The sequence below is a fragment of the Squalius cephalus genome, assembly GCF_949319135.1.
Source record: "Squalius cephalus genome assembly, chromosome: 10".
NCBI lineage: Eukaryota > Metazoa > Chordata > Actinopteri > Cypriniformes > Leuciscidae > Squalius > Squalius cephalus.
Window position 1 is genome coordinate 18,886,972 of NC_137131.1, and position 15,274 is coordinate 18,902,245.

A 15,274-nucleotide genomic window follows, 5' to 3' on the forward strand; every position below is an offset into this window, starting at 1 on the left:
TTTTAATGATCTAAATAAACTTAAAACATTAAATAATGAAGGGTTCATTAATAAAGAGGAGAGGAAAATTAAGGACATTTGTGAGAAGATGAATCCGCAAGCTCGCAGTCCTTACAATGGGTGCATTATGCTTTGCTCTTATTTCACTATGCAGCTGTCAAACCAAATGATTTACATACATACTATATTTGTGCCTTGGCTTGGTTAAAAACTTGCCGCAGAGCAGAAAAACTGTTGTTTTGTCTTTTATAAAAGACATTTAAGAAATAGGATGATAAATGGGCTAATAGGCTAGGCCTAATTCACATGTAAATGTGATATAATAATTTATAACAATACGCGTTATTATAATGATATGCTTTTATATTATATTAAATTATTCCAATAATATAATACAATGTAATATAATATGTTGTAATTATATTATATTATTATCAAGCCATATGTTGTGCTTAACTTAAATCCCTGTATAAATATCATAAATAAACAATAGCCTATTTGTTAACTAATACATATTTCTACATTTCTGACAGGTTAAAGCCTACAGAATACACATAGCCCCACCTAGTATCAGCCTTGTGTAAAAATGTAATTCCACAAATTTGGAATGTTGTCCCTGTTATAATAGACCTGTGTGTTTTTGTAATTATCAAACATTATGCTCTGATGTAATCTGATACGACGCTCTAGTAAATATACAAGAATGATTTAAACTCTATATTTGGCAGTGTGCATGTCCACTCATGGGAAAATGCTTGCGAGTTTCTGATCACATGACTGGAAGTGTAGGATTTGACTCCAGCTGGGAGAGCAAGGGAGAGGAGCGTGTTCAACAATACACGCATTCAAAACACTCGCATGTCCACGTTCCTATTCGTGGATCTGTCACGGAAAACTATTGCATCGATTTCTTGAAACTTTTAAAGCTTTTACCCAATTGCTTTTTATACATCATACAAGGATATTTCGGCAGCGTCATGGGAATTGGGAAGTTTACCGGTTGCGCTATGGAATAGCTCAAGTCGTGGATCCGATGTGTTTTCTTCAGTATCAGGAAGAAATACGAGCTAACTTGGAGAGAAGTGGAGAGGTTTAACTTCATACAGACATTCCTCCTTTTTGCTTCCTTTGAGTTTGATTCAAAGTTATTAAGAGGCAAGATGGCGGCCGATTCCGTGCAGGTGAGAGAATTATTTTATCTTTTATTTACTAACCGCGCGCTTCAACATCAACACACTTTTATCTCAATATCCATGTTTTCATCTGTTTACTACTTTAAAATACACTTATCTTAAGGATTAGATAGTGACAATTATAACTGTGTCTGAAAGGGTTAAATGTGGCCTAGAAATATTGACACAGAGACCAACTGTTGCTTTAATCCCAGGCCATAACTATAGTTAAACTATCCGTTTTATTGTAAATAATACAGTGTATTGTATAACGATACTGTATTTACATAACTCCAGTAGCATTCAGAACAGCAGTTTACTTGTACTTATTTGTGTTGGTTCGCATGTAGCTTTTAAATGATGATGATCTTAACTTAGTTAACATTAGTTTCTTTCTTTCAACGGCTTACAGTTAAGTTATACTATTAACGTTATTTGCTATGTTGACTGTTTGAAAAGTGAAGGAGTTTTCTGTGAGCATAGCCTAACTTACTGTCTAAAATTGCGCTAATAATGTCCTTTCGTTCTTTCAAAAGCCATAAGAGCTTTTTTCAGGAAGGAAAATTAAACATTTAGGCTAGTTAAACAAGTGAATTTGTGCGCACAAAATAAATGTTAACTGGAGCAGAACCCCTCTTTCGTGTCTGTGTCGTGAGGGGAAAATCTGGAGTAAAATCTATTATTAGTAACATATCCTGAATTATTCCACCCTGGCAACTCCCTGAAACACTTCTGAATTTACTGTGAGGCTATGTCAGTGTTTGTTTGCCTGCTTTTTATGAAACGCGTTTCTAAAAACGATGGAAGTTACTTCAAGAAAATGTAGTAAAATAAAACTGACGTCAAGAGCATACTGAACGATATGCAATGTTTGATTTTGTTGGGAATGAGGGAAAAGTATAAACTGGCTTTTTGCGAATGGAAGATGTAAATTAATATTTTGTCTTACGTAAGGGTTTTAGTCTGTCTAGCTGTTGATGGTCTTCACATGGTAATCTAACCAAAGTTTGTGTCTGACATAGATTAGTTTATTTCTTGTTGTAAGGCATGTTCCATCAAATATAATGCCATGTTGTGCTGTTTTGGCTTTTTGACTAGGCTAATTAGCTAGCCTAAACCATTTACATTTATTCATTCAGTTTGTGACACATTGTACAGCAACTGTCATTGTTATGAGACATATGTTTCAAACCTCAAGATAGAATGAAGTACAAACAATTAATAACAATCAGTAAAGTAGTAGTATAGAAAGTAAAAATCAGGCACTTGCTAATATGATCCTTTTTAAACTCCAGTCATTTTGTTGATTTGAGAGGGAATAGTTTGATTGCTGTGTTTGGGTTGTCTCCTCCCCATCTAATTGCAGTGAGGCACAACTGAACCCCAGCAAGTTAACTGATACTCTTAGTATGTTCAGAGGTACTCCGGCAGGTTGGTTTTGGCTGGAGTGTGGGACAGGTATCCTCTTTGGCATGGCCCTTATCTGGAGCCAAATCACCAGTTACTGAAGGAGAGAGAGGCATTAGCTCAGAATGCCACAGTCTTTGGGTGGGAAGTTATTTGTAGAGCTGAGGGAAGAGGATGTAAGGATAAGCTATTTATTTAGGCCTAGGCTATAAGATTTTTATTTATTTTTTTACATTTTTTATACATTTAGCATATTTCAAATGTATTTAAATAGTATTGATTTAGTTACCAGCCAACAAAAAACAAGCTGTGCACTGTTTGACACAATGGTACTCAATTTTTTTTTTTTTTTTTTTTAACCGGTTGGGCCATGCACAAAATGTCAGATGAATGTGTTTAGCCATGACGTCTCATTGTTTTGTAGTACCTTTGGTTTTGGTTTCAGTCCGTTGTGCTCTGGCTGCATGCAGTCACGTAATAGGCTGCAATGTACTGCCCAGTATTCCATTGTAATCAATTGCAAAAATAAATATAGCTGTAGGTAACAGTTTACAGAATACAAATGCTATAGGAAGTTACAATAAAGAAGTACATGAAATGGACTTCTGTGTTGATAAATGTCAGAGCAGTCAAGTTACAGGGTTTATTTTTGTTTTGTTTCATCTGACTAGGCTATATAACAATTTAGCAGTAAACTTAACTTTACCTGACAGAATTTGAGGACTAGATGTGTATTTGTTTCATATAGTTTTCAGTTGTTGATAATATTGCATCTCAACATTGATACCAATTAATTTATTACAAATTGCTTAGGCTATATATAAAAATAAAAAAAAAAATCTAAATGTAGTGTTTGTAAAACTTGTATCTTAATTGCATCCATAATATTCAAAAGCTGTAAATATCATTCAGGTTTTTTTATTATTATTATGTTTTTATTCCTTGACTAAAATCTAAAAATCTGTTAAAATCTAAAATCTGTTAAAATAACAGATCCACTGGGTGACTGTATTCTTTAAGTCAAATGCTGTGAGGAAAAAAAAAATTATGGGTCAACCTGGTGCCAAATTTGTCCCCTATGAGGAGTAGGACTCTCATGTGAATAAGGTAAAGTAAATAAGGTACCAAGGTTGAACTGTTTGAATATTTAATATTTATGAATGATTGATTATTAATTAAATGTTGTTTAAAATTATTATATTTAATGTGCTTAAAATTGGAAATTTAACCACTAGGCCTAGTTGCTAGGTAAACATGCATCCCATCCATCAATTAGCCTCAGACTGTTTAAGAACCGTGTAGAATGAGCAAATACATTTTTTTGCCATTTAATGAAGAGTCTGTCTGTCCTTTAACCCTCATTTTTACTTGCCAAGTCAGCTGACATAACACCATATTCACTTTGTTTAGGCTAATCTAGTTCTATAAAGCGTGACGTATCCTGAGTGATCCGTGCCGGAGCACAAGGTCTATTGGCTTATGTGTTTGCTGTGAGTGTGAGTTAACTGCCGTGGTAAAGGTAATGGAGCAGATACGGTAGTGGGTTAGAGGAGATTCTTTTCACTGCTGTTGGTCCTGGGGTTCATGGTAAAACCATAATAGGATGAGCTCTGAGATAAAACTAAAAGGGTAATTCTCAAACCCTCATTGGCTGTGAGCTCATTCATGACTCTCCCTTCTGTGGGTGGAGTCTCAAAGAACTGCCAGTCACCGATGATGTCATGGAGTTCCCAGCATAGTTCTGTGAAGGTCTTCACATGTTGGAGCTCTTCTTTCTTCCAGTTTTTAACTTGGTTTTTGAATTTCTGTACAGTTTTCATAATCACAAAAGTAAATCTGAATATGGACACTAAAACTTTGTGATATTGTAAAATAATAAAAATATATGAAACACATATTTAGGCTATATATTTTTTAAATATCTTTTATATTATAAATATGTTTTTAATTGCTATATTTGCAATAATATAACAATTATATGTAGTAATAGATAGCAATATTAAAGGGATAGTTCACCCAAAAATGAAAATTCTGTCAGTAATTACTCACCCTCATGTTGTTCCAACCCTTCGTTCATCTTCGGAACACAAATTAAGATATTTTTGATTAAATCTGAGAGTTGTCTCACTTCTCCATAGGCTTCTAAGGGACTGAAACTTGCTGGCCCAGAAAATGTATTAAAGACATCGTTAATATAGTCCAAGTGACTCCAGTGGCTCAATCTTAAGTTTATAAAGCGACGAGAATACTTTTTGTGCGCAAAAACAAACAAAAATAACGACTTTATTCCACTTTTCATTTCCTTCTCTCTGGGCCCTCGGGTCTTTTCACGTAGTGTTTAAGCGTAGCGCGTCTGTGTTGCACGTAGCGCGTCTGTGTTGCACGTCACCACGTAGGCTCACTATTGGCCGACGCTGGTCATGTGTGATACGTGGTGACGTACAACACAGACGCGCTACGCTTAAACACTACGTGAAAAGACCCGAGGCCCAGAGAGAAGGAAATGAAAAGTGGAATAAAGTAGTTATTTTTGTTTGTTTTTGCGCACAAAAAGTATTCTCATCGCTTTATAAACTTAAGATTGAGTCACTTGGACTATATTAACGATGTCTTTAAGACATTTTCTGGGCCAGCAAGTTTCAGTCCCTTAGAAGCCTATGGAGGAGTTAGACAACTCTCATATTTAATCAAAAATATCTTAATTTGTGTTCCGAAGATGAACGAATGTCTTACGGGGTTGGAACAACATGAGGGTGAGTAATTACTGACAGAATTTTCATTTTTGGGTGAACTAACCCTTTAACCTGAACGCAATGCAAAATAATTATTAGATCAGAGCTTTGATTCACTTAATCAGTGAACCAAACTCTGAAGCAATTATTATTTTTTGTTTTTTAAAAGAAGACTCGTGCTCACCATGGGTGCAAAATTTTAGATGCATTACAGTCATTGTAATTTTCTTATAGAGAGGAACTCAGAATGTCAAAAAGAGAGAATGAATCTTCTGTATAAGTTTCAGGCTTTCTCTCTCTGTTAACATTGTCCAGTATGTGTCTCATTGAAACAACTCTGACCGCACTGAGGAACAGCCGTTTCAGAGATTCTGCTTATTTAGATATTTCTTGTACATAGGCTACATAAGGAATATAAAATGTCTAGTTTAAAAGGTTAATAATCTACCCGGTTATAATAAAACAAATAACGTACACTAAACACAAGTGCAATGCAGTAGCAGGTGAGCTACTGAGCAAGTTTACTATATCAGAAGAAAGCCATACATTTGGAGCTGGTTATGTGATATTTTAAACTTATTAGTTTACTAATCATGCACAATCATAGAAGTGTTTTGACTTTTAAGGTCATAACATAGCATTCTACAAGAAAGAAAAAGCACAGAAAAAGTCTTTATTAATGGATCATCTGCCCCTGTAATTGCAATAGAGTAAATGTTGGTGTTTTTCTTCTTTTTTTTTACTGCCACTAGTGGTCATTTCAGCTGGAAACTGCAGTTTATTTATTTATTTTTTAGGTTTGCAAAAAGGCACGTTTTTCCAATGAACCTGGGTTGGAACTCTCCCTTTAACATTGTCAGTGACATAACATTTCTCACACATTCTCACGTGTCTGAAATCCTGTACAGGTAAATGGTACACTTTCTGCCTCAGTGTGTCACAGGCCATGTCAACCTGCTGTTTGCTGTATGGGAGTTTGTTATGCAATGTGGCCACTGTGTTCCCTGTGAGTGGATTTGTTCCTCAGCCAGGTTCTTCTCACAGGGTGGGGCATTTGTTACTGGAGAAAAATCCAACCGATAGACATGGCCAATGTCTTTTTATTCTTTATTTCTTCCTTTCTTTTTTCATGTACATTTGTATATGTTATGAGCATTTGTCAAAACTCTAGAGCAGATGCTTATGGCTACTAGTATGGCAGCACAGCTTAATATGGTAGCGTTCATACAGCGTTCTGTTTTTTACGCGTGTGACAACCCCATTCTATAACCAAACTGACACCTGCACATTTGCAGGGCTCACAAACGCATTCTCGACAAACCCGTACTAGTTGTCTGGCACGTCATATAATGTGAGAGCCACAGTGAACTGTATAATCATTAGGGATGCACCGATATGAAAATTTTGGTCGATACTGATAATTCTTTATTTTTGAAAGCCGATAACCGATACTGGACGATTTGTGAGAGCAAAAACAAAAGTCTCAACATTAAAAGCAATGTCCCAAGCACACAATTATAATGTTCTCATTATTATTTTATGAAGCCTATATGTTGCACTTAACTGTATTTTTCTTTTTTTAAGTGATTCCAATAATATTTTAAGTAATTCAAAACCATCAAGGCAAACAGTGCACATCTGAAGAGTCTCAGCTGAAGGAAATGTATCGGCCAACTTTTCTTATCAGGCAGACGATAACATTAAAATGAACCTATATCGGCCAACACGGATATGGTGGCCAATATATCGTGCATTCCTGATAATCATGATGGGTTTAGTTTACTCGCGGAGACGGATAAATTATTTGCATTCATCCGCAGATACACCGAAGCTGCAATGGTGCGACGCGTGTGCCTTAAACGTACTCTGCACTTGGTTACTACGCATTTAAAGTCCTTTGTTGGTTGTTTAAAATATCTGATGGATGAACTCACTCCTCGATTAGACTAATTTATTTAATAACACTGTCAATTTTGATTAAAACTTCCTGATGTTGTGGACATCACCATTTTTTTAAACTTGCTGAATACGTTTGTGAATCCTGAAAATGTGCTGGCTCTTAAGCGCCGCCATACTAACCATTAGCATATGCTATAGAGTTTTTTTGTGCAAAACATGACGGGATTAGGGATGAACATAAAACAGTGCATTAATCAACGTAATCGATTACGTTGATGCATCGTTCCAGCCCTACTCATGACCCTTAAGGTCCAGTCACATTTACATTTTTAAAAAAAAAATTGTAACAGAAATTTCAATAGGAATCCACTTTTAGCTAGGGCTGCACGATTATAGGCTGCATATTTGTAGTGTCTGCGTGAGAGCACCCTCTGGCGTTCAGATGGAGCAGCTTTACTGATCCAGCCGGTCTGCGCATAAAATAATTGCAGCCTTTGCCAAATCGTGGGCGGTTTCATTGTGATTAATTGTGCAGCCCTAGTGTGAGCTGTGCTACACTACTGATAATACACAATCAACCTTTTTCCTTGCGAAATTTCAGCCAAATTTGTGACAGTAATTCTAAATCTACACGCAGAACAAGCAACTTTTTTTCATGTGGCCAGATTTAATTGAGTATTTTTGTGTGGTTCTGATTGGTTGAATTTGAGGAAGGAAATTAAGGCAGCTGGAACTGCAGCGTGCCCGTTAGTCTTTGACCCTCGTTATTTTAAGACCACCATGACCTCCATCCGAGTTGCCGTCATTTAGCAAAAGCTTAACATAAGGCTTATCCGACATCAGCCATATCTTGAATGGAACTCTTCGCTGCCAAAACTAGCTTAAATGCTGGATTGGTTTCACATTCCACATTCACAGGCTGTCCTTGTTGGAGCTATGTGCTGCTTTATAGTTTTACATTTGGAGTGGGAATGTATATTTCAAGAGAGTCTCTTAAGATTGCTTGAGGGTTTTTTTGCTTTTAAGAGGGAACAATGTTGGGGTCTGTGTGCACAGCTGGAATCGTCCATTTCTTGGTAAGAACTAGGGATGGGCAGTTTTCAAAAATATTGCATTCGAATATTCGGGCTCATAAAGTTCGAATATTCGAATATTCGTTTATTTAAATGACATTTAACGAAAAAGACGTTATTTTTTAAGTTAATTTTTTTTTTTTTTTCACCATTTCTGAAGAAGCTTACGATTAGGCAATATACACAACAAGCTTACAATATATGTTAAAGTTTTCTTTTAATTGAAAACATTAAACAGTAGGCCTATGTGTAAACAAAAAAAATATATAAAGAACAAAAGGATATAAGCTCAAGCAGCGCGAACGGAAAAAACGCCTAATAAAGCAGAGTAGCCTAGCAGATTGCGCCAGTAACAGTTATCGTACAGAACGTACACATACACTCGAGTCAGCATATGATTATCGTGTTTATATTGTTTCACGTTTATTGAGAAAAACAATAATATCCACATGCAGGCGCGCCGCCAGCAATTTATGCTCGAGTGAGAGAAAACGCGCTGCGCTGACAGACGTTTCAGAGAAACAAAGATAACGGTATTCTAGTTTTAAGTTTCTTACAGCACTTTGCGTTTTCTGTTCTTAAACCTCTCTCTCAACGAAAGTTAAAGGAAGAATATGTCTCAAAATCAATTTGCTATTAGATAAGTTATCATCTCGGATCACTCGCACTACAGCTGCTTACCTGCAGACAGTCGTGATGCAGTGATGGACAGCTGTCTTTCCTCAGTCGACTGCTGTTTGGATTTCATGTGATTTCTCATTGTGGTGATGATATTATAACTCCAGATTAATTAATTAATTTGATCAAATGTAACTCCATTTTGTAAAATCATTTAGTAACCTCATTTTCGACTAGTAATTCCAAACTTCGCGAGGCAGACGACGACATTATGATCAAATACAGACAACTTGTTAAACACGCGCCGCCCACAGTGCCATCCAGTGCATTTAATTATAACTGCGAGTTAGTGCTTGGGATTTATCAGGGATTCACTGCATTTACAACCCGCAAAGTATTTACGGCTTCATAAATTCGATAAAATTCGAATAGTATTTTATTTTTCGAATAATAATTACAGATCGAATATTCGAAAATTCAAATATTCGTGCACATCCCTAGTAAGAACCAGTTCTGTATTGTTTGGTTTATGGTCTTTAAACTATGCACACGTTTTATTTAGCCTACCTTTTTTTTTGTTGTTGTTGTGTGACAAGTTGATTGAATTTTGATTGAGGGAGTCACAAGGAATCGTTGGCGAGTTGCCTAATTCTGTGTCAAATTCCACTTAAAAGCCTAAAATGAAAAGATTAAGCATGTATAATAATAACTATTAGGGCTGAATGATTAATTGCATTTGCGATAATATTGCAATATGATAAAATGATATTTAACCGCAAATGCTGCGATTACACTCTGGTCAAGTGATGCGAGAGTAAAGCAGTCTGTAGAGGAAGCACCAACTTGGCACTTCACGCATATAGGCCTGGCATACAGGAAAGAACAGTTTGTTTAATCTATCTAATATTTTGCTGTTCATCTATACAATAGGGGTGGAAGAAAAGATTCTTTCTCCAACGATTCTGGATCGATCCTGAGCTTAGACGCAGACGCTGCATAGTATTCAAAACACCCGTATTCTGCTTGCTTCTTATATTAAAATTAGAGCTCGACCGATTCATTGGTTTTGCCGATATATCGGTACCGATAGTTGATTGGTGGAACTATCTCTATCGTCAAAAGTATCTAATCGTACGCAAACCTCACCCAAATGTTTTATGTCGCAATTGTTACCAATTACCATCTTTTGCATTAGTTTATATTCAGCTGGTCACTTTTATGCATTCATTAGCCGGCGAAGTTGCAAATTTAAAGCTAGTGACGTGATTTCTCAACATTGATATGTTCATGTAGCCGACAGAAACATAAACACATCAGAAACGCATTCGTATTTAAGTTCTTTTATCACTACAATACATATTGTTATTTTGATTAAATAATCATCAAGTGTTCTAAAATAGAAGCAAATGAAGTGAGAGACTATACATGTAATATAGGTCCACATTTATGAAATTTTAATGGCCATCTTTAAGCATGACTCTTTGGATTTAAATGAAATGGTAACAATTTACAATAAGATTCCATTTTTAGCATTAACTAAGGTTAATAAATGTTGTAGAAGTATTATTCATTGTTGTTAATTTCAACATTTCCTAATATATTTGAAATTGAGTTTTATTTTTTATATTATCTGTCATTACCTTAATGTACTATTAACTAACATGAATGAGAAAGGTATAATTGTATTGCTCATATTATATGCAGTAAAAAACGTATATTGTATATTGCATAATGCATATAGTTCATGAAAGCTAGCTAATACATCCTTGTTAACAAATGGGACTTGCAAAGTGTTAGTATGAAATGTACATATATGTTTCTAGGTTATAGCTAAAGAAACACACATTTGACATGTAATATTTTAATGTTTATTTTCTGTAGAGTTCGTTCTGTAGAACTTATTTCAATATATTCATATTTATATATTTATTTCATTTAGCACATTTCAGTTCAGCACTGTTTTACTTGGAGTGGTGTTTGTTTTTAATCCAGTACCCATTTAAAAAAATATCGGTTGAATAATCGGTTATCGGCATGTACGGTCAAACCTAAAGATTGGTATCGGTAAAATCCACTATCGTCGACTCACTGACACAAGGCTGCTTTCAAATTTCAAATACTCATGTGCACTTTGTGAACGCTCACACATGCGGCTGTGTGCGATTGTGTGTGGTTAAATGTACAGTACTTGCGTTTAAAAATACTTTTATGACATGAAATTAATGTAAACACAGGCAGTTATGTCTTAAGGGATTAAACAGACAGGACAAACCATATGTTAGCCTATATTTCAAAAGAGATCTGTGCATTAGTGTGAAATTGAATGAATTTTGTTGGATATCCCGCAACAAATTTTGATAATGATCAATTAGTGCTGGGCGGTATGACCAAAAATTTATATCACTGTATTTTTTCAAAATTATACTCGTTTCACGGTATATGTATTTCAGGTGTAGCCTATATTTATTTCTTTTCAAGTATGACTGGGTGTTAACCATATTTTCTACTGATTGAGAGAGGAAATACTGCAGTAGATTGACTTAGAAGGACTTAGAATGCCCTATTTTACTGTCATGAGTCAATATTGAAGGACAAATTCCACACTAGTATTAATACAGGTTTGCAAGGCTGTTTACAAAGAGGTGCCAACAGGAGGCGCTTTAGGAGCGGCAGAAACAGCGGTTTCCCCGGTAACAGCTGTACACAGACCAGCGCAGCGCTCATAAACGCTGCTTTATCAGGAAAGATAAATTAAGATTTCAAATGAAAATAACATCGAAACTTCTAAAGAGAGTCAGTTCCCTTCAAAGATACATTCATATAAAACACCCACACTGCGCTCTGACTTTGAAACGCGCAGTGCTCATGTTTTTTCAACAATGCCTTTTGGAAAATCTATTTGTGGCGGGCAGTGTTGATATTGTGAACCGATGTATGGGAAACACTGTAATATAGGCCTAATTTGACAGCTATCAATTATAGTTCTAACTAGTGCTGGGCGGTATACCGGTTCATACAGAATACCGCTGTTTATTTTTGTTATGATGTGAATTTTGAAAATACCAATGTATGTCGCTTTAACAAAGTTTGGAACGGCGTGTGAGAGGGGTCGCTTTTCACTGTTGCACTGTGGTGAGAAGGGCACAGCCCTTAGTGTTACCAGAGAATGTCTAATATGGCGAGAAGTTTCACTCTCACTACACTTCCGGCTTCTGAACTGGTTGCAGTTCCACTCTGATTCCATATGAGGGCGCTCACAGGACGAGTGCAGAATGAATGGAGGTCTATGGCGCTATACCAATAAAAATCCACTTTTCTCAGGATATAATTTTTTTGTCTAGTAATTTGAATGTTGTATTCGAAAGGAAATGCAAATAAATTACACATTGCTGGGTGTTAGATTTTTTAGAGTCACTTATTTGCTTTAAAAAGTCTTTTAAAGTGTCAATGACGTCATACACATGTACGACCAGAGATACGGCTTTAACGGCAATCCTTCAGTCACTTTGGTGCTTTCACGCTCTGCACTTTCTTTTCTCTCGAGGCATCGACAACACAGCTGACACAGGTAAACACACGTGCTAGAAGAGTTTTTTGTTTTGTTTGTTTCTGGTCCCGCTTCGGGTGACACGATGCCATCAAGCGGGATCTCTGGTCGTAATCAGTCCTTCACTGACCAATCAGCGTTCATTAGCAGAATGCTAGCGTGTTATGGACAACAACAACTCAACCTGTAAGAAATCAAAAGGACATAAGCACTCGTTCATTCAACTTTCAACCTATAACCCATGTTGAACTTGCAAAATCTACAATCAGATCTGAGATTTCTCAACGGCAATCGGGTGAAAGAGACGCATTTAGCCGTCTAGCCCCATTGACTCCCATTCATTTTGCACTCATGGCGATCGCCCCCAGTGGAACTCTGGTGGTACTACAACCAAAATTCGGTACAATAGGACTTAATGGGGAGTGGGCAGGCTCTCCGTAGACGGGCTCTGGTGTTACTAAGCGTGACGGTGAGAGAAAAATAAAAGTGTGACGGTGAAGATGGATAGGTTAAACTTAAGCTGTCAAATTATATTACAGTGTTTCCCATACATTGGTTCACAATATCAACACAGCCTTTTGGAAATATTTGTGGTTGGCATTGACATCGTTGAATAAACATGAGCACTGCATGTTTCAAAGTCAAAGCGGGTGTTTTTATATGAATGTATCTAAATTGAACTGACTGTCTTTAGAAAAGTTTCGATGTTATTTCAGTTGAATCTTTCTTTATCTTTCCTGATAAAGCAGCGTTTATGAGCGCTCAGCCGTTACCGGGGAAACCGCTGTTTCTGCCGCTCCTAAAACGCCTCCTGCTGGCACCTCTTTGTAAACAGCCTTACAAACCTGTATTAATATTAGTGTGGATTTGTTCTACAATATTCATTCATGACAGTAAAATAGGTCAATCTACTGCAGTATTTCCTCTCTCAAACAGTAGAAAATGTGGTCAAACACCCAGTCATGCTTGGAAAAAAAAACAAAAAAAACGTCATACAGTATACCGTGAAACCGGTATCATTTTGAAAAATACTGTGATATGGATTTTTGGTCATACCGTCCAGCACTAAGTTTAACCCATCCATCTTCACCCTCACGCTTAGGCTGGATTTACACTGCAGGTCTTGATGCCCAATTCCGATTTGCTGACTATATCCGATTTTTTGGACGACCCGCTTACATCATCTTTTAAAAGTGACCCATATCCGATATTTGCATTTACACTATACACTGCCAAAACAACCAAATGTAGACGTTCTGGCCCGTAAAATGAAGTAAAACAGCTCTATATGCAATGGATGCAGAAGCAGACAAAATTATTACAGTGATGAGCGGATCGGGCGGGTCAAGTAGGCTAATAAAAATAACATTCTGATTAATTTTGGGTGGGTCGCGGTTGGATAGATAAATCATTATTAACGAAAATATTAACTACATTCTCTAAAATATGAGCATGTTCCATTCCATTTTAAATTTCAAGGGAGTAAAGCCTGTTTATGCCATTAAGAAAATGAAATTCTGTCAAATAAATTTTGTTTTAAAGAAATGTTCATTTAAAAGCAGCGCTCATTCATCATTGTAGGCTATTATGCTGCGCATCAACCGTCGCCTCGAGTCCGCTGTTGAAGGTGATGGTCATCCATTTATCCTCACGCGTAACCACACATAAGAATAATAACTTTGACCATCGGGTGCGGATACTTAAATCAGAGAAAATTATTGGTGCGGGTGAGTGGCGGGAGGATGATTTGTTTTTGGCTGCGGATTCGGGTGACGTTGGAGCTCATCCGCGCATCTCTAATTATGCAGTGTTTTGCTTTCCGCACTATTTTCAAAGGTCAGCAAAACATTGCTTTCATAAGGTGTAGAAAAAATTACTCCACTGTGTTGAGCCTTCGACCTCCATTGCGCCTATAAGTCATGTGTTCTCAGTTGGTGGTGTCCACCTGAGTTGACGTCACTTTTTTAATGACGTACGACTCGCATTTACTGGGGAATATCCGATTTGTCTGCTTACATGGCACACGCAAATGCACGTATCCGATTCATATCCGATTTATTACCACATATGAGTGAGGCCTGAATCCGATCTGAGAAAATCGGAATCCATGCGGTTTTTTCCTGCTTACACGTTCACCGGTCATATCCGATCTGTGCCACATGAGAGGAAAAAATCGGAATTGGGTCACTTAAACCATGCAGTGTAAATGGGGCCTTAGTAACACATACAGCTGTGCCCTCACCACTGTGCAACAGTGAAAAGAGACCCCTCTCAAACAGTGTAGTGTTGCGTTCCGATCGTTGTTAAAGCGGCATACACCGGTATTGCGGTATATTAAAAATTCATATCATAACAAAAATAAACACCCGTATTCCGTATAAACCCGTATACCGCCCAGCACTGTGATCAATGTTAATTATGTCTTCGATTAATCCAAAAAAAAAAAAATACACACACACACACACATATATGTATGTATGTATGTATATATTTTTTTTTTGATTAATCAAAGACATTTTGATCATTATCAAAATTAGTTGCAGCCCTCGAAGAATAAATTTTTTTCTTCTACCCAGTACTGATACTGACATTATTTCTTCCAGATATGGTCTATAGCTTTACGATTTATAGACTGTTGCACTTAAAAGCTTGTGGTGACCTTCCAGACGTTTATACTTCCCTTTTAAATCACACCACTTGTTTTTCGCTCTGTGTGGCCACATCTAGTTGATCTGAAGCAGTTGGGCTCCTCGGTCAGTGATCTGTGTGCGCTGACCCCACCCTGCTGATAACACACGCTTTGAATGCCAAACCCCATGTTTGCTG

The 15,274-nt window shown here is 36.8% G+C and overlaps 1 protein-coding gene across 2 annotated transcripts in view; it reads left to right on the plus strand.

Annotated features, from left to right (window-relative positions):
* Positions 1-578: 578 nt before the first annotated feature.
* pkn2b (protein kinase N2b) overlaps positions 579-15,274 on the plus strand; it is a 42,844-nt gene continuing 28,148 nt past the window's right edge. Inside the window, exon 1 of one of the 2 annotated variants that reach the window (XM_079883612.1) lies at positions 579-1,181. In XM_079883612.1, the coding sequence (XP_079739738.1) occupies positions 1,161-1,181 (21 nt within the window). In that variant the 5' untranslated portion in view covers positions 579-1,160. The remainder of the gene's footprint in view (positions 1,182-15,274) is intronic. The other variant, XM_079883611.1, reaches the window with a different exon arrangement.